Source organism: Rattus rattus, chromosome 8, assembly GCF_011064425.1.
Source record: "Rattus rattus isolate New Zealand chromosome 8, Rrattus_CSIRO_v1, whole genome shotgun sequence".
Lineage (NCBI taxonomy): Eukaryota > Metazoa > Chordata > Mammalia > Rodentia > Muridae > Rattus > Rattus rattus.
The window spans coordinates 66,226,784-66,251,425 of NC_046161.1; the positions used below are offsets into that span (position 1 = coordinate 66,226,784).

A 24,642-nucleotide genomic window follows, 5' to 3' on the forward strand; every position below is an offset into this window, starting at 1 on the left:
AAACTATATTAATCACTTACCATGTAAGTTTTACTGTGTAGGTACAAGTTTTTGTATGTTTCAAGCATTTAGTCTACGTACAAAAGCACAATTGTCAATTTTTAGAATCAACAGGAAAAGTGAAGGATTTTCATTGAAAAGAAATTCTTGCGAAAATCTAATTCTCATTGGTGGAAAATCATAACTGTTTATTACCTGATACATTAAGATTTCCCTCCCACAGAATTTGTTTTAATGTTATAAACTCATTAAGCCCAGATTAAATGACATGGTACTTTTATGTTTTTTCTAACTACTGTGTGTCTTGGATCCTTTCACATGCTACTTTAAGTGAGCACTCCCGAAACAGAAGTTGAACTTTGTTTTAAGTGATAGTTGTGCTTTCCTCATACTTCTTGGCCCCTCCAACCCTCCAATCACCAATCTAATAACCCAGTCCTCAAAACAGAACAGTGCAGCGCAGTGAGCAGCAGAGTCCAACCTTCTCTGCGACGTAGCCTGTATGGATGCCACCCTTTCTACTGCACTTGCTCTTGTACCTCATAACCTAGTATCTTGACTTTTTTCTCCTAGTCCCAAAGTTTAATCATAGTTTCATTTCCTTCCTTTGAAACCTAGAACATGAAATCTTTTACCTCAACCATTCTCTCCTTAGCACTGACATTTATCAGAGGTTTAGTCTTAGGTAGATGACATAGCTTGGGGCTTTAACTTCCTCAGTAAGCAGCAGTGGCACTAATGATTGTAAGTTAAAAGAAAAATAAAGGGGCTGGGGATTTAGCTCAGCGGTAGAGCGCTTACCTAGGAAGCGCAAGGCCCTGGGTTCGGTCCCCAGCTCCGAAAAAAAGAACCAAAGAAAAATAAAGGTCACAATGCAGCCACAGCAACTTATCCGACAGACCTGCAAATATGACCACTATATCAAATTTAATCATTTGCCGTTTTTTTGATGTGACTGACTGCCCTCCAAGCCAAGCAACCACCATCTTTGTGATTTCAGCTGCATTTCCTTGCAAAAAGGATTACTGAAACTGGGCTCCTCATAAAGGAGTGGAAAGGAAAGGGTCACAAGACCTTCATCTGAGTACCCCTGCAGTTCCCTACTACCGGCTCAATGAATTCTCCCTTAACTGCACATGGCTTGGGGGAGGGGCTACGGTATTTAGGTTTGGGAGAGAAGTTCCAGCTATATGGCTATGGGGAAACTTTCATCCCTGTGGCCTGCTAGGGGGAGAATCACCCACACACTTGCAAAAAACTCATCTATGCTCTGCATGGAAGCCCATTAACCATTATCTGTTTCCCAGAGTGAACTTTGTGAAATTATGCCTTGGTTTTTGAAGAAGGAAGAGATGTTTCTTGCATCTTTTTCTAGAAAGGAGTTTTAGTAAGTCTATATTTAATTTGCTGGTTAAGAACAGAGTAAGAATTACCTGCATAGAAATGTGATATCAATAATAATTTTTGGTGTTCTGACTTAGAAAGATCACCAGTAACAATCAGAAAGCCTTTTGCTTGTCACCATATTTATTCATTGTGTGTGTGTGTGTGTGTGTGTGTGTTTCTTGCTCTTATCAGATGTGGTATCTTTTTCCTGGCTATGAGCAGAAAAGTCCTTGATTTCCTCAATGGTGACAGAGTCCTCAGACTGAGTGGGGATTAGAACCAAGGAGCTTATTTCCTTTGATGTTTTGTGCATATATGAGGTGTATGTACACGTTTGTGTGGGGGTATGAAGTGTGCATGCAGGTGTGTGACTACTCCAAAGGTCAGTTGTCTTCTACAACTCTCCAACTAATTTTTCATACAGAAGTTTTCATGAGCCTTGGAACTTACGTACTGGCTAGGTTCAATTGGCTAAGGTTCCTGGTAAATGAACTCCAGGTACCTGTTGATGATCTCCATCTCCCTGACGTGGTTATAGACACATGTTGCCATACTTAGTATTTACTTGGGCCCTGGGGATCCAAATTCAAGTCTTAATGCTTGTGTGATAAGCACTTTATTAACTGAATCATCTCCCAAATCCCTCCTACTGCTACTTAATATTAAACACCCTAAGTTCTTTCTCTTCTCTACATGATGAAGTTGCAATCTATATTATTATTTGTAATATCTTCACTGAATGAGTTTTGATTAACTTATAACTATTTTGAAATATATTTGGTCCAGAAAATTATATAGTATCAACTTTCTTGTTCTAATATTGTAATAATTCAGATGAAGGGGAAGGTACCTACAGTACATTTTAATCAGTTACTTTTCTACTGCTGTGATAAAAAGCATGACTAAGACTCCTTATAGAAGGAAAGGTTTATTTAGCTTATGGTTCCACAGGGAGAATAGTTGTTTATGGTGGGGAAGCATGGCAGTAAGTAACAAGGTATATTAGTTGGTGCAGAAATGAAGTGCTCACATTTTGAAACACCAGAATGAAGGAGAGAGAGCGAATGGAAAGTGCTTGAACTCTTCAAGCCTAACCAAGTAACATACTTTCTCTAGCAAGACCACCCCTCCTGCACCTCCCAATCAGCTCCAACAACTGGGAATCAAGTTTCAAATGCCTGAGAACATGGGGAGATTTCACACAACCAATCCCAGGTTTGCTGTCCTTTAAAACCTTCATTTTTAATCCTCGTGGGGCAAGAACAGGCTGGAAGTATAACACTAGTCACCAATTACAGACTCTGATTATAACAATTATCAAAAACATACACCTGCTCAGGAAAAAAATATATATTTTGATGGAAAAGTATTATCACGAGCAGAGCATGTTCTGTAAAAAGCCAGACAGAAAAAGTGTACAAATCTAGCGGGCCCAATCTTATGTGCTACTATTAGACAATTCTTGACACTGAAGCAGAAAAATGTTACCAACCTGTAATAAATAGAAATTGTCGCTTTCTAATTAGAAGTAGATGGACTTGCCTGGCAGCCTGCTTAGTCTGCTTTGTCTATAGCATGTCTGCAGGCTACCCGTTCTCATTCTAGTAGTGATGTTATAATTCCACAAATTATACATCACTAGTAGTAATGCAAAATAACCATCATAGACTTCAAAAACAATTCTGTCTAGCAGATAAAGAACCTGCACCACCATCTTCAACAAATCTACTTCTTTTATGCTCAGGAAAAAAAAAATGCTAGCCTTTATATTCAGTTCAACATTTTTGCTCTATGAACATCACTGTTTACATTCTCATTTGAATTGGTTTTTTAACATCATCTTTAACATTTATTTACTGATAGGATGAAGTTACTTACTTTTATATGCATGGAGAGTGGTAACTTAATTTTTTTTACTTTTATTAAAACTGCCTTTATTTTATTTTTAATTATATGTGTATACCTGTGCCTGCATGTATGTGCTAGTTTGTTTTGTTTGAGTGCCTAAAGTAGCCAGAAGAGGGCACTGGATCCCTTGGACCAAGTTAAAGTGGCTATCCAATGTCAGCACTAAGAACCAACCCTGGGTAAGAGTGGTATACACTCTTAACTGCTGAGTCATCTCTCCACAATCTTGTTTGATATTTTTTGAGACATAGTTCCATGATTCTGACTTGCCAGAGTCACTAAGTCATTAGACTGGCTTCAAATGTTGACCCCTCCTGCCTCAGACTAGCAAATACTGGGTTTACATTGTGTGTAATTTAAACTTTTCTTTGAGGTTATTTGCTGATAATTTTACATTATTAATTAACAACAGTGTTATACACTCAAATATTTTAGAAATACTTTCCTTTCACTGTTCTTTTCATATGAGCTGGAGGAATATTTCCAATCTAGCTTCCATGTTTCCGCTCCATCTCCCACATAGCCATATCAGAGTCTCATGTTGCTAAGAAACCTTTTCCTTTTTTTTTTATCATGCCTTCATTTAGGCTAAAACTCTTCCAGGATAAATGGTAAACAACCTGGTTAGGTATGCCAACTCTTTCTTTATAATTCAGGCATCTCATACTATTAAGAAGAAAATAATCAACACAGGCCAAACAAAAATATTGTTAGTGCTAGAACACAAAGTATTTTTTGTGCTTAAGAGATTATTGACACCTTCTATTTATTATGATTTAAATAAGGCAGAAGGTGCACGAATAAGCAAGTACCATCACAACCTTTATTCTTTGGCTGTGTTATAAAGAAGGAAGCAGGAAAAGATGCACGAGGTCCTGCTCTCTTTCCCCTGCATGCATCCCTTTTACTATGTTAAATTTAATCCACGTTGTGGCCTGAGAACTTTATACACCCTTTTAAAATTTTTCCTTATATCAAAATAACATTAACTTTTCAAGCGTCAAATTATACCCACATAACTTGAGTTATTATACTGTATTCAATAATTGTAATGATCTTCTGCATGTGTGTAGCTGGTTTTTGTCAGCCTGTAGATGGCAGAACTTCTAATCTGTTGCTTAAATCAATTCTTTTTTTTTTTTTTTAAAGATTTATTCATTTATTATATCACTGTAGCCGTCTTCAGATATACCAGAAGAGGGCATCGGATCTCTTTACAGATGGTTGCGAGTCACCATGTGGTTGCTGGGAATTGAACTCAGGACCTCTGGAAGAGCAGTCGGTGCTCTTAACCGCTGAGCCATCTCTCCAGCCCTTGAATCAATTCTTAACTTATAAAGTAAAATAAGAAAATATTTAGTTCATTTCATTATGAACTAAATAATCTTATACGTTGACTTGTTTCTTTGACATTTTCCATTCAATAAAAGAAAAGATGAACTATTTAATAAAAGAAAAATCATCTTAAAATTCTTAAATTTTTTATTCATAGAACATATATATATGTATATATATAAATTTCTATATTTTTTATTTACATTTCAAATGTTATTCCCTTTCCCGGTTTCCTGGACAAAAGCCACCTATCCCATCCCCTTCATCTTCTTTTATAAGGGTGTTTCCCTCCCCGTTTACATTCTCATTCCCTTCATGTCCCCTGACATTCCCCTGCACTGGGGTCCAACCTTGGCAGGTCCAAGGGCTTCTCCTTCCATTAGTGCCCAGCAAGGCCATCCTCTGTACATATGCAGTTGGAGCCATGGGTCAGTCTTTGGGTAGTGGTTTAGTCCCTGGGAGCTCTGGTTGGTTGGCATTGTTGTTCTCATGGGGTTGCAAGTCCCTTCAGCTCTTTCAATCCTTTCTCTAATTCCTCCAATGGGAATTCCTGTTCTCAGTTCAGTGGTTGGCTGCTAGCATTCAACTCTGTACTTGACATGCTCTGGAGTAGTGTTCTTCTTTCTCCACATCCTCACCAGCATCTGTTGTCACCTGAGTTTTTGATCTTAGCCATTCTGACTGTTGTGAGGTGGAATCTCAGGGTTGTTTTGATTTGCATTTCCTTGATGACTAAGGATGTTGAACATTTCTTTAGGTGTTTCTCAGCCATTCCATATTCCTCAGCTGAGAATTCTGTTTAGCTTTGTACCCTATTTTTTAATAGGGTTATTTGGCTTTCTGGCATCTAACTTTATGAGTTCTTTGCATTTTTTGGATATTAGTTTAGCCCTCTATCTGTTGTAGGATTGGTAAAGATCTTCCCCTAATCTGTTGGTTGCCGTTTTGTCCTAACAACAGTATCCTTTGCCTTACAGAAGCTTTGCAATTTTATGAGGTCCTATTTGTCAATTCTTGAACTTAGAGCATAAGCCATTGGTGTTTTGTTCAGGAAAATTTCCCCAGTGCCCATGTTTTCGAGGCTTTTCCCCATTTTTTTCTTCTATTAGTTTGAATGTATCTGGTTTGATGTGGAGGTCCTTGATCCACTTGGACTTAAGCTTTGTACAGGGTGATAAAAATGGATCGATTTGCATTCTTCTACATGCTGACCTCCAGTTGAACCAGCACCATTTGTTGAAAATGCTATCTTTTTTCCATTGGATGGTTTTAGCTCCTTTGTCAAAGATCAAGTGACCATAGATGTGTGGGTTCATTTCTGGGTCTTCAGTTCTGTTCCACTGATCTACCTGCCTGTCTCTGTTTTTATCACTATTGCTCTGTAATACTGCTTGAGGTCAGGGATGGTGATTCCCCCAGAAGTTCTTCTATTGTTGAGGGCAGTTTTCACTATCCTGGGTTTTTTGTTATTCCAAATGAATTTGCAAATTGCTCTTTCTAACTGTATGAAGAACTGAGTTGGAATTTTGATGGGGATTGCACTGAATCTGTATATTGATTCTGGCAAAATGGCCATTTTTACTATATTAATCCTGTCAATCCATGAGCATGGGAGGTTGTCTTTCCATCTTTTGAGATCTTCCCCAATTTCTTTCTTCAGAGACTTGAAGTTCTTGTCATACAGATCTTTCACTTGCTTGGTTAAAGTCATACCAAGATATTTTATATTATTTGGAACTATTGTGAAGGGTGTCATTTCCCTCATTTCTTTTTCTCAGCATGTTTATCCTTTGAGTAGAGGAAGGCTACTGATTTGTTTGAGTTAATTTTATACCAGACACTTTGCTGAAGATGTTTATCAGGCTTAGTACTTCTCTGGTGAAACTTTTGGGGTCACTTAAGTATACTATCATATCATCTGCAAATAGTGATATTTTGACTTCTTTCCAATTGTATCTCTTTAACCTCCTTTCGTTGTCTGATTGCTCTGGCTAGGACTTCGAGTACTATATTGAGTAAGTAGGGAGAGAGTGGGCAGCCTTGTCTAGTCTTTGATTTTAGTGGGATTGCTTTAAGTTTCTCTCCATTTAGTTTAATGTTAGCTACTGGTTTGCTGTATATGGCTTTTACTATGTTTAGGTATCGGCCTTGAATTCTTGATCTTTCCAGGACTTTTATCATGAAGGGGTGTTGGATTTTGTTAAATGCTTTCTCAGCATCTAATGAAATGATCATGTGTTTTTTCTTTGAGTTTGTTTATATAGTGGATTACGTTGATGGATTTCTGTATATTGAACCATCCTTGCATTCCTGGGATGAAACCTACTTGATCATGATGGATGATCATTAAAATTTTATTAAAATTTCAAGTTTATAAGAGAATAACCTCAAGTAAAAATCTACCTAGAACTTAAAACAATTACTTAGGGTACTGAAGTAATTTATGTTTTGCAATCTGTTCCAAGAAAAATGATCACGGTTTTGAAGTTATCCCAGCACACAAGCATAGAAAGGGGCTATAAATACCACTGCATTCAGAACCTGGATTAAAACCACAGCAGCCTCATAGGATGGTGTCCTGTTTGAGGGAAGTGGGATTTTGGTTAAATTCAATTCATCAGTCTTTCTTTTATGTCTCATGTTTTCCACCTCCTTTGTAAGAGTTTCTGTGGGGGGCTGGAAGAGATGGCTCAGAGTTAAAGAGTGCTTACTGTTCTTACAGAGGGCCAGTTAATTCCCAGTGGGCCTATCAGGTAGCTTTCAACCACCTCTGAACTCCAGCTCTAGGAGAAATCTGGCCCCATGGGTACTGCAGACTTGTGGCGCGCTCGCGCGCGCTCTCTCTCTTCTCTCTCTTCTCTTCTCTCTCTCTCTCTCTCTCTCTCTCTCTCTCTCTCTCTCTCTCTAAAAATTTCTATTTTTGTCCAGTAGTATTTATTTGTTGATAGATACATGATAATATTCATGTACATTCCTCAAAAGTATTATTACTTTAGCTTTCAAATTCAAGTTCCAATTCAAACAAGTTTTATATAGTATGAGAAATAAAAGTTCCTCTTTCCCACATTTAGTTACTTGAGTACCTTACACTAAAGAGATTGACTTGCTGGTATCACCCCCATCTATCCAGGGGCCCTTCCTCAGCTTTCTGCTTTGTCCTTTGAGCTGTGTGTCCATATATGTACAAAAACAACACTGCCCGTCTATTATTAGTATTGCTTGGAAGTAAACAGTGAAAGGATGGAAGGTCCATCCTTCTTTCCAAAATTGTTCGTTTCTTTTCTGTTGCTTTTTTGAAGACAGGATTTTTCTGTAGCCTGGCTATCCTGAAACAGCCTACTGCAGTAGAGGCTGCCTTTGAACTTAAAGAGGTTTGCTGGTCTCTGCCTCCCAGTTGATGGAATTAAATATGCGCATCACCACCACTCGGCTCTTTTGTTTTTCTGTTTTTTTTTTCTTTTTCTGTTTAAAAAATATTTATTTATCTAATGTATAAGTACTTTATCTGCATATATGCTTGAATGCCAGAAGAGGGCATCAGATCCTGTTATAGATGGTTGTGAGTCACCATGTGTCTGCTGGGAATTGAACTCAGTCAAGACCACTGAAGAATAGCCAGTGCCCCCTAACTACTGAATCATGTCTCCAGCCCCTGTTTTAACTTCTTAATCTTTTGTCTTTAATTTAAAAAAATAGGTATTATTATGTGTGCACATAGGAACATGTGAACATAGATAGATGTCAAAGAGCAACTTATAAGAAGTCAGTTCTGTCTACTTTGTGGATTCCAGGGACTAAACTCAGGTTGTCAGGCTGAGCAGCTAATAATGTATTACCCTCTGAATCATTTTACTGCTATCTTCTATCTTTGAAAACAAACTTAAATATTCTTGTCAGTATCTATAAAGTTCATTAGAACTCTGATTGGAATCATATTAAATTTATAGTCTAATTTAGAAGGAAATAAAATGTCAATACTCTTCATATTCATGAGCATGTTATATCTCTGCTCAGATTTTTTATTTCTCTCAGTTGTGTTGGGTTGCATATTTTCATTATTAAAGTCTTTTTTTTTTTTTTTTTTTTTATTTTTTTTTTTTATTTTTATTTTTTTTATTTTGAGTATTTCTATGTACATTTTGAGTGTTATTCCCCTTCCGGCTTCAAACATCCTTCCCCCCCTTCCCCATGGGTGTTCCTCCCACCCTCCCCACGCCCTCCCCCGACAGTCTAGTTCACTGGGGGGGTTCAGTCTTAGCAGGACCCAGGGCTTCCCTTCCACTGGTGCTCTTAGGATATTCATTGCTACCTATGAGGTCAGAGTCCAGGGTCAGTCCATGTATAGTCTTTAGGTAGTGGCTTAGTCCTGGAAGCTCTGGTTTGGCATTGTTGTACATATGGGGTCTCAAGCCCCTTCAGGCTCTTACAGTTCATTCTCTGATTCCTTCAACGGGGTCCCGTTCTCAGTTCAGTGGTTTGCTGCTGGCATTCGCCTCTGTATTTGCTGTATTCTGGCTGTGTCTCTCAGGATCGATCTACATCCAGCTCCTGTCGGTCTGCACTTCTTTGCTTCATCCATCTTGTCTAATTGGGTGGCTCTATATGTATGGGCCCACATGTGGGGCAGGCTCTGAATGGGTGTTCCTTCAGTCTCTGTTTTAATCTTTGCCTTTCTTCCCTGCCAAGGTATTCTTGTTCCTTTTAAAGAAGGGAGAAGCCTTCATTTTGATCATTCTTGTTAAAGTCTTATATTCTGTTAAACTCATACCCTGATGTTTCACGAGTTTTAGAATTATTTTGCATATGCTTATTATTTGGTTTTGTGCCTATATAGAGTTGGCATGTGAGTGAATGGGGAGGTCAGAGAACAACCTTTCAGAGCTCCCTTTCTCTTTTCCATTGTATGGGATTCAGTATGGCTGCTGAACATTTATGGTTTAATGATTTCTCGCTGGCTTACTTCTACTGTCACGTGGTCAGAAACACCCGTTTTGCATTTTCAAACCTTCGTTCTTCATAGACACTGATTTTATGAGTTGGTATAGGATTCTTACCTCCTGACTAACACATGCCCTTGGAAGAAACTGACATTTCCCAACTCTTGGATATAGAGGTCTGTAAATTCCAATAAGGACAAATTCTTGAGTTAATTTACTTCTATTACAAGATTTTGTACTATTATCCTGTCCATTGGTGAGGAAAAGATCTTCAAATCTCATTTGTTTTTTTTTTTTTAAATTTTACTTTACATGTATTGGGTGTTTTGCCTGTTTGCCACTTGAGCGCCTAGTGCCCAGAGACCAGAAGAGTATGTTATGTATAGGGGCTCAGAACCAAGCCAGATATGTCTGGAAGAGCAGACAGTGCTTTTAAATGACTGAGCCATCTTCCCAGAACCTAAGAGCTTCACATCTTCATTTACATAATTGATTTCTAACACTATACATTTTTTGCTTTACTTATTTTTAAGCTTTCAATAGGTGTACACACATTTGTCATACTTTCCAAATATTCTTAGTCTCAGTACTTTTGAATTCAATGCCTATATATCAACAGCTGAGTTTTTAAAGTGCTTGTTCCTAAAGTTTAATAATAAACTTAGATAAAGCCTTGAATTTCTTGGGTGTTAAAAACTAATAACGCTATCTTTTAAGGCTCTGGAAATTTTATTTAAGCCGTTCAAATAAGTATTTGTATAAGAAGTATCAGAGAAAAACTATCACAATGATAAAAGCATTTTCACATTGGTAGGCAGTTTAAAAGGTAATGCCTGTCATTAATTTAATAAAAATGGCCCAATTAGCCTCTGTGCTGGATCAATTAAAAATTCAATTGCACAATAATCTATCAGTACTTCCAGTAAAACTACTATACCCCTTTCCATTTAATGGCCCATCAGTTCTGTGATTGAAGGTAATATGAGAATACTCATTTAGTAATGTAGTATTACATCATCTTTACATGAAATAAGGCCCATCAGGCATTATTAAATTAGCCTGAATCTTACAGAATGTCAGCAACATTTTATATAGATTAACATCAGAGTTAATGTTCCTTGGGGTATGCTGTTGAAGAAAAACTGTAAAGGTGGCATTTGGATAAACTTTTGTAGTCACTATTTATCTTCCTTTGTATTTTTGTCAGTTGTGAATATTTATGACACAGTAGCAATTGGCTAGGCATAGTTTTTACTTCTTATCCATTAATGCGTACATTATTTGGAATATAAGTTTTACTTTAAATGATAGTTAATTAATATGCTTTTCTCTTTGTTCATCATCAACATCGTGAACAATCTTATAAGATAGTCTTATTAAGATAGGGTCAGTATAAGAAAGGGTCACGGAGTCTCAGAACTTGGTGCCTTTCCTGCTTCAGTCTCTGGAGAGCCAACAGTACAGGAAGCACCATGTCTGACAACATGTTAATTTTTATAATTTCAGTTTCCCAAGCTTATGCTCAGGACTGTGTTATCTACCATAATTTCTCCAATAGCTGCAGCACTGAAAGGGCAAGGGAACAGTAATAAATAGCAGAACCATTGTTCTTTTCATAGCAATGAATCCCATTTGCTGGTCTCAAGAACCCTTTTGTCTTCACCAGTGCTGTCTGTCCTAGCTGTCATATAAGCTTCTCACTGCTTTGCTATGCTATGGAGTTCCTCTCTGGGGTCAGAGTCTGTGCTGTCAATTTTTTAGAAACATGTGATTATCACATGTGCATCTTAAGACTTGTGTTTTGTTGTTATACCCTCTGTAAGTTTGCTGTTCTCTTTGCATGGGACTTCTTGGTCTCTACAATGTTTGTGAACAACTGTCAAACATTCCCTTTAATACCCTGCAAATTCCAGGCTCCTAGGATGTAAGCTCTTAGTTCTCTCTTCAACCAAAGTCATTAAAAGTGAATGACACTGGAGCAAAAACTAAGAATGTGAGAGGCTCTTACTGACGCAGTCATACCATAGATAAAAACTTCATACATCAGCTTAGGTATACTACTTGTTGTATACAAAACCATGAAAACAACACTTACTTCCTAGTTTGCATGATGAGTTGCTGAAAAGATTCACTGTGAGAATTTTTAAACACAGCAGATCTTAGCAATATCAGAATAAAAGCTTCCTCTTTTATCAAGTTGGGAACTTTAATCTTTTCTCTCAAAGAAAGCATTTTAGGGTTTCTTTTGGCACATCCCAAGTGGCGGCTTTAATACTCTTACATGTTGGGGCACTACTGGCTAAATTAAGGGTTTTTTGAACACAATCACTATGCTACAACAATAGTCAATTTGAGAACCAACACTATGTGATTAATGGGGAGGAAAATATAGGGCAGATTAATACATTATATAAAGGAGTGACTCACATTCTAGGTGGTTCATCACACGACTCAGCATGTCATGCAATTTAAAACTGACCAATAGTTCAATTCTGAAATTTTCCATTTCATATTTTCAAAACAAAGTTGACTGTGGGTAATTGAAACCAGAGACAAGGGGTTTTATTTATTTATTTCAAAGATATGGTCTTACTTTGTAGCCTATGTTGGCCTCAAACTCAGCAATCCTCAAGCCTCTCAGCCTCTCAGATTCTGGGATTTTAGGTGTGAGGCCACCATGTCTAACTCACGGGGCTGCTGTTGCATTTAATAAATCATTTATTGTGACTATAACGGTTGGCTGTATTAGCTAGTAAATATTATCATAGAACATTATTACTAATATGACAGTTAATATGACTCAAGATAATCGTGGCTTAAACTAGACCAAGTTGCAAAAAGATTGCCTTTCTGTTTTTTTGGTTTTGTTTGAGGGGTGGGGCTAAATTAGGAATTCCATGAGAAAACAGTAAAAAAGATGACCACTAGCAAAAGCACACCAGGTGAAAAACTTATAAGGATAGAAGAAAGTCCCCAGTACAAAGCCAGTTGAGGCCTGAAATACTTGGTGAGCAATATCATAAATGAAAGCACTTCTCATGACAACAACACAACCACCAGCATTCAAGCTACATGTGTTAATCACACACTCTTCACTGCATGTATCAAGAATTTGCCTTTCCTATAGGAAAATGTGAGAACTTATTTCCAGAAGTAAAATGCATTTAGAAAGCATAAAAACTTGATCTACTTTGTCTACAATTAAATGGAAGTTAAGAAAATCTCAGTTGAAGAAAACCATTTCAAGATGGGACAATGAAAAGAGAAGATATGTTGAGCTGCTAAAAACAAAACTCTATGACATGAAGTAACAAAATTATATGAATGCATAATGGTAAAATCATGTAGATAAACTTCCATCTTCTCTATAATTACATATATGTATGCTTCACTAAACTTACCTGACAGCCTGATAATCCAGAGTCTCTGCTGTACAGGGAAAATGAGCCTCTCTCTGAGGTTTTCCCTATAAAACCAAGAAAACAACTTTGTATAAAAAACTTCATTGATGGACAATCAATTCAGCTTAAAAACCATTCTAGTCTCAGTAAATACTTGACCATAAATGACCATAAATGTGCCATCACCAAAAACTCTATCAAAAGAATAAAGAACTGACACCTCAACAGTGAGCAACATAACTCAGAGGACATTCACACATGTTTACTTCAACAGGGACATTGCTCTATCTCTCAGAAATGTAAACAGTAGAGACAGAGATGACTGAATAACGACGCATGAGGTTCTATTATAAAGGTGCTGTCTGTGAGTCTCATGTATAGTTTGTGAATGAATGTATGTTCATGCACTCAAACAATACACATAACTATCTGAAAAAGATGGGATGATATGATATATATCATTTGAAATCTGCATTTTCATACGATGTTAAATTTTTGAGATAAACTAATTGGGTGATTTTTTATTGCTGACTCCTTATAAACATAAAAGCACAGTTTATCTACCTCCCGGCTGAAAATTTTCCAATTTTGTGGGTCATAAAAAACTGCTCTTGCATGTCATAATATGTAGCTTCTTCCAGGTTGTTCACACTGTAGAAATGGCTGGCTACTGGTCAGTTTCAAAGGCAATCCTTACTCCTTGCTGCATCCTCTGATAGTATGCACTTTCCTTCAGAATTTCTTTTGGGACACAGACTGTTCCAAAGACAGCCGGGCAAGCACAGGGGCAAGCACAGGGGCAAGCATAGGGGCAGCACTAACAGATCCTGGGCACAATGAGCATCTCATACCACCCACAACTTTTTAAGTATATTTGTGTACATCACATGGTGTAAGTGTGCATATGTGCTGTGCTTATGGTATACGTGTGAGTGTGTGTGTGTGTGTGTGTGAGAGAGAGAGAGAGAGAGAGAGAGAGAGAGAGAGAGAGAGAGAACTTATCTGTCTTTGTGAGTGCGCAAATGTCAATGCCAGGTATCTTCTGCTCTTCAGTTTACTTTTTTGAGAGTTGCTCACTGAACAAGGATCTTTCTGATTTAGATAGGCCGGCTGGCTGAAAAGACACTGAGACCCCGCTGTCTCCTCCCACAGCCCTACTGGGATTACAGGCATGCCCAGTTTTTCTGTGGATGCTGAGAAAGAACACACAGACATCTTAACCACTGATCCATCCTTCCAGCCACTGTGTTAATTTTTAGTAGAGCATTCATACTTTTTTCTTTAAAACATCTATTTATTTTTATTTTACGTAAATGTATGACATTTTGCCTATATGTATGCCTGTGTACTACATTAGTCATTAGTACTCCCAGAGGCCAGAAGAGGGCATTGGATTCATAGGAACTGATATTAACTGACAGTTTTGAGACTCCATATGGTTGCTGGGTATCAAACCTGAGTCCTTTGGAAAGGCAGCCTGTGATCTTAATCTCTGGTCCATCTCTCCAGTACCTACTCATTTGTTTTTAATAATTTATGTATATTCAGTAAAATAAACTTAAAACATAATAACTAAATACTTTTAACTAAATAGTTCATCACAATGACATACTGCTTATGACTTTAGCAAAGATAATGCAAGTTGTCGAAGATGTCAAAAATGGAATAAAAACAATGCCAAGATTTTTTTCCATTTCAAGATAAAATATCACCATGTAACTTTACCTTTTTTAAAAAGATTTATTTATGTATGTGGGTACACTGTCACTATCTTCAGACACACCAGAAGACAGCATCAGATCCCATTACAGATGGTTGCGAGCCACCATGTGGTTGCTGGGAATTGAACTCAGGACCTCTGGAAGAGCAGTCAGTGCTCTTAACCAGTGAGCCATCTCTCCGGCCCATGTAACTTTACCTTGATGAGAATTTAGCCAAATGATTTAAAGATTATGTGAACTTTAATTACATGTTACTGAATTAACATCATGTGGCTGAATAAAAATATAAGATGGATAATCTGCTAATTTAAAAAGTTTACACAGGTCAGATGTACAAGTACTCAAAGTATAGTATCAACTTCATGGCTGAAACACTAAGTCCTTCCTCTCTGAAAAATTCCTATCCTCAAACATTAGTAATCAGTGGACAAAGTTGATGCAATCATTAACAACACATACTACATATTACAAGTCATAAATACAAGTAGTTATTAAAAACAGGCTCTGAAATTCTTCAAAGTTAAACCAACAATCTAAAACACATTGTACTCAGACTCAAAATGTACTAGTAAGAACTTAAACAAGTTAAGGCAGAAAGAAAAGGGAACAAAAGAACATGTGGATATCAGCCTGAACATGAACAAAGTCCTTTGGAACCTTAATGATTGCGATAATTTAGAAAATGTAGAACTGGGCCCAGTGAGATAGTTTGGCAGGTAGGTAAGGGTTTGATGCCATGTCAAAGGGACAGAGGCAACCAAGCACGGTATGTTGTCCTCTGACTCCACATTCGCAATCATAGCATATGTGTATCCATTTCAATAATAATAATAATAATAATAATAATAATAATAATAAATATTCAAGAGTTTAAGTTTTAGACCTTTGTGTGTAAATATTCCTAAACAACTTTCCTTTCACAGGTATATTCAAGTCGGGGGGGGATAAGAGCATTATACATTACAAGCCTTGATAAAGTATACTACTATAAAATAGTATTTATTCAAATAAGATTTTGAAATAGGAGTATGTTTTCTTTTTACCATGTGAAATTAGTTATTTCCCAAGAAGTACAAGTGTGGAGCTGGTTGTAGTGGTGCATACTCTAATCCCAGTTCTCAGGAGGCAGAGGCAGGTGGATCACTGGCAGTAGTGTGGCACAGCTCTATTGCAAATATTCTGGACAGAGGAGCCTGAATTTGTACTGTAGTTTCTGGTCTTGTTGCTAGGGCAAATTCCTGATTCAAACACCATCAGGGAGGAAGTTTCTGGTGATGCATATGGCAGGGAAGGCAAAGGAGCTGCGGGATGCTCTGTCAGAAGTGGTTCAAGTGTAAGGCATCAATCAGTGTTTTAATTCCTGGCAGATCCAGAAGTTGAAGCCAAATTGGGTGGTGTATCCTTCAAGTTCTTGCCCCCGGTAGCTTCTACTCCGGGGTAGCTCTACTTCCCAACAGTTCCTCAGCATCCCAAAACAGTACCACTGTCTGAGGGAGAAGTATCTGAACATAGGAACCTGGAGAAGATACTTTTCCTTGAAAACATATTAGATGAATTCCTCCAAACAATTATGAACTAGTGGGATTACGAGATTCTTAATGCTAATTTGTAGAACATGCTCCACTGTGGTTAAAGTCCTACCAAGTACTGCTGCCTTTGGATATAGCTTATAGTCTCATACACAACTTTTCTTTTTTAAAAACACTCCACAAGTTAAATAGAGCCTTAATTTACACACAGAAAATGGCAATCATTTTTACTTTCACTGTTCAGCTGTGGTTGGAAGCAGTTCCGTAGGTTGGCAGGTACTGAAGGGGCTGGGCACCATGGAGAGTGGGGGCTTCAAATGAGGTGTGAGAGTGGCCTGAGAGGACATAGGGGCACCTGGAGCTGCAGACTCCACTCCCACCAGAACCTGGAGATGAAATTTAGAGGCGGCACTTTGGAGGACATAGTTTGAGAACAATACAGCCATTTGCACAAGTGACAGTTCAACAGACGTGGTCTTGTAAATTAAGGCTGTACTCTTTCCCAACACAAAGTTCTAGAATCTTCAACCAGGTTTCATTTAGATACTAGTTAATGTTATCCCACCCTGTAAGAACAAGTGGTCTTAAAGATAAAAGGAAAATTCAGTGCCTGTGGTAAGTCAATCAAATACTAAAGTAAAATGCAAGAGTAGAACTAGACAGGGACTATGCCGCAGGTACTGGGGATTCTGATGTGCTAAGAACCAAATATTCAGGGATTCCCAGTTCTTATGGCATAGAAAGTTGAATTTGGCTTTTTTTTTACTTTCTTATTTTTTTTTAAATAAAATAATCACAAGGCTTATTCAACATTTAAGAAAAACAAAGTGATAAAGGAATAATGATTTTAGAGGCTATCTATCTAGCCCAAATGTCTCATCAAAAGAGGACCATTGGTAATTTTCTATTCTCTATCTTCCAAATCATAAGAACACTGTTAAATAAAAGTGCATCAAGCAACACATCTGAAATCCAGATCAAAATTTGGATATCCGGCTATAAGAGACCTAGATGGAGTATGGGATCTGTGCTTACGACTTACAGACCTATGATATAACATGGGATCAGAGGTAGGGCTGGTTTCCTAGAAGAGAGCCAGAGCCCTCAACAGAGGATAGAAATAAAGATATATATATATAGTATATATATATATATATATATTAGCTTGTTATGAGGAAAAAAGCACTGAAAATAGAATTTCCACTGGTAAAATAAGGCACCTTGTCCAGAAAAATATAAAGGTTTCAGCTGAGCTTATTATCAGGCCAAGTAAAAGGATTAGCTCACTTGTGAACATATACCTTAATACAGTGGACATTTATTAGAAATTAAATACTACTGCAGAGACAACTAAATTCAAGAGTATCTATTTGTCTTATATTGTCATCTACTTCTCGACAAGAGTTTTCATATACTCCAGATCAAGACAATATGTAATTGTTAGCTTTGTATTATATAAGGATCTTTCAAAGACAACTAAGCTATAGACAGGAAAGGTTTATTCATTCAAGCTTGTGGTCTGAAGTTCAAAGGCGTGGTCTCCACATCAGTTCAGTACTGCTGAGTTCTCACAACCAATCTAAGGCATGCTACATTACAGAGAGGGAGGGAGACAGGGAGAGCTATGAATCCTGACCCCACCCCCCCTTAAAGGCTCCATAGCACTTCTCAGTGCGTTCTTTTGTAAAGCAGCCTTCTACTTCTCAACTCTACTCTCAATATCTGAGGACTACTGTGGACTTGGTGGTAGGAACTAGCACGTGCTGCCTATCTACTTTGGAGCCAAGAATATGACAGCTGCTTTAGGTATACTGCAAAGCATCACTGCTAGCACTATTTCCTACTAGTAATCTTGATACCAAGAGGTGATCAAAGCAGCTGACAGTAGTGTGAGGCAGGTCAGAGAACTTTCCACCTGTACATCTCCATCTTAGGGCAGGCTGCCCTGCTTATACTTCTGCAAGTCCCGGATCCTTGAAATTTTCTAGCCAATTAATTACTAATTACAGTAACTATTCCAGAAACAATTCCTGAGCACAGACATAAACTAGAAAGTTTCCTTGTTTGTATTGTAAAAGCCAGTTATGATTTCTCTTCATTTTTGTCAGTTGTACTAATTTGCAACCATAAATTTAAATTCACCACTACATAAATCCTTCCATGTCCTACCAACAGTTAAAAGTTAAATACAAACACACAAACTCAGAGACACACACATACAAACACACAAAACTCAGTATAAACCTAGACATTCAACTAGAAAAAAAAGAATATAAACATTCAAAAAATTACTTCTATCAACATTACTATAATCAAGCTTAAAGTATCTTAAAGCAAAAATCATGTATTTTTCCTATATTTGCTTTTCAGAGAAACAATATAAAGTCCTGACGGTCAAATTCAAACATTTGGAGACAAATCTAAATTGACAACATTCTTCTGCACAAACCATCCCTTTCTCCTTGGGTACACATAAAAGTCATTTACTTAAGAGCAGACAGGCTGCTCCTACACTCCTATGGGTGAAATCTATTACGAATTCCATGTAATATGACTCTTATTAACCATCTGAAGAAACATAAGGTGCTGTCTTACAAAATGAGCAACTGTACATTGCAACTGGGTATAACAGAGCATGACCCGAGGCTATCAAAACAAAGCAGAACACTCTTTTGGCAGTACTAGAGAGTCTATTCCTATCAGTGAGCCATACAACTACTAGGACTTGGGAAATCTCATTATTAAATTAGTCTCTTGATTCTTGCTTCTCTTTTAAGGCAACTAGGCAAGATACAAGTCATTTACCATTAATGCCTTCATTTATCCCATTAGGAAAATCAACTAGGTAACATGAACTTCACATAGGCCTGCTCAGTTTAATTAACATTTATAAAGTACTTGGAAATTCTTGTCTGAAAGACATAAAGCCAACACTATCTACCATCATAGATCTCATTTGGGTAGCAACTTGCTCAAACTTCTAGAAAAGGGGGCTTTTACTCTAAACAGTTTCTTTAAAAAGATGAGAGCGTGTTGCCTGTATATGGAATGTGTTCTAGCTGGGCTGCCTTGTCTGGCCTCAATGGGGAGAGGCTAAGTGCTTAGCCTCTCAGAGACTCAAAATGCCAGGGGTAGGGAGATATCACCCCTGGGGGGGGGTACCCACTCAGAGGAGAAGAGAGGGATGGAGGAAGGATTGTGGGAGGAGGTAACTGGAAGGGGGGCAGTGAACAAGATGTAAAGTGAATAATTAAAAATAAATATTTTTTTCTGTCTGTAATTATTTTTTCATTTTTTACTGGATATTTTCTTTATCTACATTTCAAATATTATCCCCCTTCCCAGTTTCCCCTCCACAAACCCCTTATCTCACCCCCTACACCCTTCCCTCCATGATAGTGCTCTCCCGACCCCCGCATTTTTCCTCTATACTAGGGCATTGAGCCTTCACAGGACCAAGGGCCTCTCTTCCCATTGATGCCCAAAAAAGCTCTGCTACATATGCAGCTGGTGACATGGGTAGCTGCATGTGTACTCTCTGGTTGGTGGTTTAGTCCCTGGCAGCTCTGGAGTGTCTGGTTAGTTTCTATGGGGTAGCAAATCACTCCAGCCAACTCAGTCCTTTCTCTACCTACTCCACTGGGGACCCCTTTCTCAGACAAATGGTTGGCTGTGAGCATCTGCCTCTGTATTTGTCAGGCTCTGGCAGACTCTCAGGAGACAGCTAAATCAGGTTCCTGTCAGCATGTACCTCTTGGCATTCCCAATGGTGACTGGGTTTGTTAACTGCATGTATAGCAGTCTCTGGATGGCCTTTCCTTCAGTCTCTGCTCCACACTTTGTCTCCATATTTCCTCCCGTAAGTATTTTGTTCCCCCTTCTAAGAAGGACTGAAGCAGCCATATTTTTGGTCTTTCTTCTTCTTGAACTTCATGTGGTCTGTGGATTGTATCTTGGGTAACCTGAGCTTTTGGGCTAATATCCACTTATTAGTGAGTGCATACCATGTGTGTTCTTTTGTGCCTGGATTACCTTACTTAGGATGATATTTTCTTGTTCCATCCATTTGCCTATGAATTTCATGAAGTAATTGATTTTAATAGCTGAGTAGTACTCCATTGTGTAAATGTATCACATTTTCTGTATCCATTCCTCTGTTGAAGGGCACCTAGGTTCTTTCCAGCTTCTGGCTATCATAAATAAGGTTGGTATGAACATAGTGGAGCATGCGACTCTGTTATATTTTAGAACATCTTTTGGGTGTTATGCCCAGGAGAGGTATAGCTGGGTCCTTAGGTAGTACTATGTCCAATTTTCTGAAAAAGTCTACCAGACTGATTTCCAGAGTGGTTGTACCAGCTTGCAATGGAGAAGTGTTCCTCTTTCTCCACATCCTCATCAGCATCTGTTGTCACCTGAGTTTTTGATCTTAGCCATTCTGACTGGTGTGAGGTGGAATCTCAGGGTTGTTTTAATTTGCATTTCCCTGATGACTAAGGATGTTGAACATTTCTTTAGGTGCCTCTCAGCCATTCCATGTTCCTCAGCTGAGAATTCTTTGTTTAACTCTGTACCCCATTTTTCTAGGGTTATTTCATTCTCTGACTGCTTCTAGATTCTTTAGAAGTTATGAGACTGTTTAGATGGTTTATCTGATCATGATTTAACTTTGAATACCTGGTATCTGTTTAGAATATTGTCCATTTCATCCAGATTTTCTAGTTTTGTTGAGAATAGGTTTCTGGAGTAGGATCTGATAATTTTTTTTTTTTTTTGAAATTTCCTCGGTTTCTGTTGTTATGTCTTCCTTTTCATTTCTGATTTTGTTAATATGGATACTCTCTCTGTGCCCTCTGGTTAGTCTGGTTAAAGGTTTATCTATCTTGTTCATTTGTCTCAAAGAGCCAGGTCCTGGTTTTGTTGATTCTTTGTAGGGTTCTTTTTGTTTCTACTTGGTTGATTTCAGCCCTGAGTTTGATTATTTCCTGCCATCTACTCCACTTGGATGTATTTGCTTCTTTTTGTTCTAGTGTTTTTAGGTGTGTTGTCAAGTGGCTAGTGTATGTTCTCTCCAGTTTCTTTCTGGAGGCACTCAGAGCTATGAGTTTTCCTCTTAGCACTGCTTTCATTGTGTCCCATAAGTTTTGGTATGTTGTGCCTTCATTTTCATTAAGTTCTAAAAAGTTTTTAATTTCTTTATTTTTTCTTTGACCAAGTTATCATTGAGTAGAGCGTTGTTCAGCTTCCATGTGTATGAGGGCTTTCTGGTTTTTGTTTTGTTTTGTTTTGGGTCGTTGTTGTTGTTACTATTGAAGACCAGCCTTAGTCCGTTTTTGTTTAAAAAAAAAAAAAAGAGGGCTTTCAAATAAATGTTTACCTATTTCTTCACAACAATTTGTTTTCAGCATAATTGGCTAGCATCTGTGCTAGGCACACTACCCACTATACTGAAGATAAGCACCCGGTGCTAACAGCACAGATGCTGGATTCTCTGTGCCCTCCTTTTGTTCATTCCATGTCAAATCACTCACACAGTTACTAAAGAGGAGGCCTCAGCAAAGGCAAGGCCACCAAGCCAAATGTGAGTTCAGATAAAGAAGAGTGATTTAAAAAGTCCCAGGTATTGTTACTGTTCTAACCAGCCGATAGATTACAAACAGCTTCTTAGGCAAGAATTCCACAGGACCTCCAAGACGGGCTAAGTTCCTTAGATATGGCTTCTTGTGACTTTTAAGCCTAAAATGAAGTCAGCCAAGATGCAAACACTCCCCAACCTAACTATTATCCATGATCTCTCTTCTCCAATTTATACAAGACAGTTTGCCTTTAGTCAGAGAGAAAGGTTAAGTGTTAGACAATAAGAAATAATCATTAGCTATCAATTTTTGTTATTTATTAAAATTATGGACTGCCTTATGTTCCAACGTCTCATGTATAAAACATAAAAAGATATACATTATAAGTGCAACAAAACTTCAGCTTCACTTCTCTACAGTGTTTCAGTGTTGTGTGCTGTCTGTCTTCCCTCTACAATGGAGCTATCTCCCTATCTGTATTCTCTAAGTTATCTTAGAAACACTGTGCTCAATTATCCGCTGCTCCTGGGGCACTGCACTGTCCCTTTAGTAGAACTTGTGTGTGCTTTCATATCTCTGCACTTGTTCAACTACATGTCTAAATTTGTAGAAAAGATAGTTTCACTTTTATAGCAACCCAACAGAACAGAGAATTAAGAATTTGTCATTTGGCTACATTTCAAAAGATAATGTCATAATGTCTAATTTGTTGATAATAAAATATTTATATCTTAAAGTATTTTAATTAGTGGCTTTCAAGTGACAAATCATTTAAAAAGTCAAAGTTCCACAGCATCTTACCCATATCCACAGGGAGGGCTGGAGAGATGGCTCAGTGGTTAAGAGCACTGACCTGCTCTTCCAGAGGTCCTGAGTTCAATTCCCAGCAACCACATGGTGGCTCACAACCATCCCTCTTCTGGTGTGTCTGAAGACAGCTACAGTGTATTCATATAAATAAAATAAATCTTTAAAAAAAAAAGAAACCATATCCACAGGGAAAGAAATAAATATGAGGTAGCACAATGGCCAAGCTCTTAAGGCTAGGCTGGCAACCCAAAGCTAAAAAAAGAAATACAAAGTCAACTAATAGTTCATCAACAAATAACTTGACTACAGGCTGAAAAAAGGAGCAGATGCTCAAATGCAATTACTTTTGGCACCTTGTTTCCTTTCTGATATTAGCATATTTTAGTAACCACACACTTACATAACCTCCTCCTCCTCATAGACTGACTCTGTTCCTATCAAATCATTATCAATGATCCTCTCAGAAATGTCTTGTATTATAAAATTATCAGAATTGTATTATAAAATTATATTTTAAAATATCAGAATATCACTATTGCTTGTTCAATAAAATTCTCAAATTTTCTGTATTTAGGCTCTTTAATTTAGACCATGATCTTACCAGGCAAGGTCAGGATGGATGTCTGGTTTTCATGGCACCCAAGAATAAGAAGGTAGATGGCAGTTGTTCCAAGAACAATAGTCTTGAACTCCAGACTTTTATCTGAGTAGCAGGGACAGATTCTATTCTAAGACTTTATGTTATAACATGGGAGCAAAATAGCATAAAAGGATTATGCTGTAAATTAGAGACAACAGATGATTACTAATTATCATGTTTGGACAGTGAGATTTGGAGAAGAAATAGAACTCAATGGAGCTGCTACCATTCCACTCTCTGGTCATAATCAGAGTGGTGAGAGTCACATGTCTGCTGTGCACTGGCTGTGTCACATGAGCAAGTTACTGAACTTCTTTCTAGGTTTCAGTTCCTCTTCCTGCTCAGTTTAACCTCAAGGTTGAACTGTAACAGATTCTATTTAATTGACCTTAAAGTTTGGTAACCACAAACAATACTATGAGTCAGGCATATTACTCGTGTGATGTAAATATAAAAGGGGAAGACAAGCTGTTAAGAAATGCAAGATGATTGGATGATAAGAAGTGATGAAAATGGAGCATGTAAGCAGAGCACCAAGTGGCTATTCTACACATCCTACCTATGATATCTGCAAATATGGTGTACTAAATATGGCAAACTCTGTGTCAATATAATCCAAACCTCTGGGATTTAAGAGGTGGCTCACCAGTAAGAGTGCCAGCTGCTCTTGCAGAGGACCTCGGTTCAGTTTCCAGCACCTACACGATGGTGCATACCCTCTACAACTCCAGTTCTGCAGAATCAGACATCTTCACACAATAATAAATTGCTTTTAAAACAGCTGAAACCACCAAGACTTCCCTGCACTCGAAGAAAAACTGTACACATCCATACATTTTCCTACTTGTGCTTAACATGCACACAAGGCAGAAAAGTAGCACATTTGCCATAGAAAACACAGAGATACAAAGCCATCAAAAGAAGACCATGCCATTCTGTTGAAACAGATGGGGAAAGCCCAGGATAAAGCATTAAATCCCTCTTATGGTCTGCTAAACATTAAGTAGCAGTACTGCTATAGAACAGTACTCTGAGGATAACATTCACCATTCAGTTTTCACAGAGCATTATGACTTACTGTCATACTAATTGTGCAAACTGAAAAACTAGTTTCAATTTCTCAACGGGTCAAAACCCAAAGCTCATTTGTGAATAAGACATTTTTCAAAATAAGAGGTTTATACCAATTGAAAAGCTAAATAAAGAATGTGATAAAGGTCTGGAAAAGACCGACTGGTGGTAAAAGCATTTGCAGATCTTCAGAGAACTAGAATACATTTCAGCATCCATGTCAGGGGTGCATGTCTGTCTGTCATGAGTCTGTCCCTCCTCCCTTCCCCCCTTTTCTAAGCACTGAGCATGCACACAGTATGGTAGTACTAGTCTTTAATCCCAACAC

General features: G+C 37.9%; 1 protein-coding gene across 1 annotated transcript in view; it reads right to left on the reverse strand.

Annotated features, from left to right (window-relative positions):
• The window catches only part of Tcf12 (transcription factor 12), a 293,581-nt gene that overhangs the window by 92,588 nt on the left and 176,351 nt on the right, over positions 1-24,642 (reverse strand). Inside the window, exon 6 of the mRNA XM_032910228.1 lies at positions 12,968-13,032. Coding sequence (XP_032766119.1) covers positions 12,968-13,032 — 65 coding nt within the window. The remainder of the gene's footprint in view (positions 1-12,967; positions 13,033-24,642) is intronic.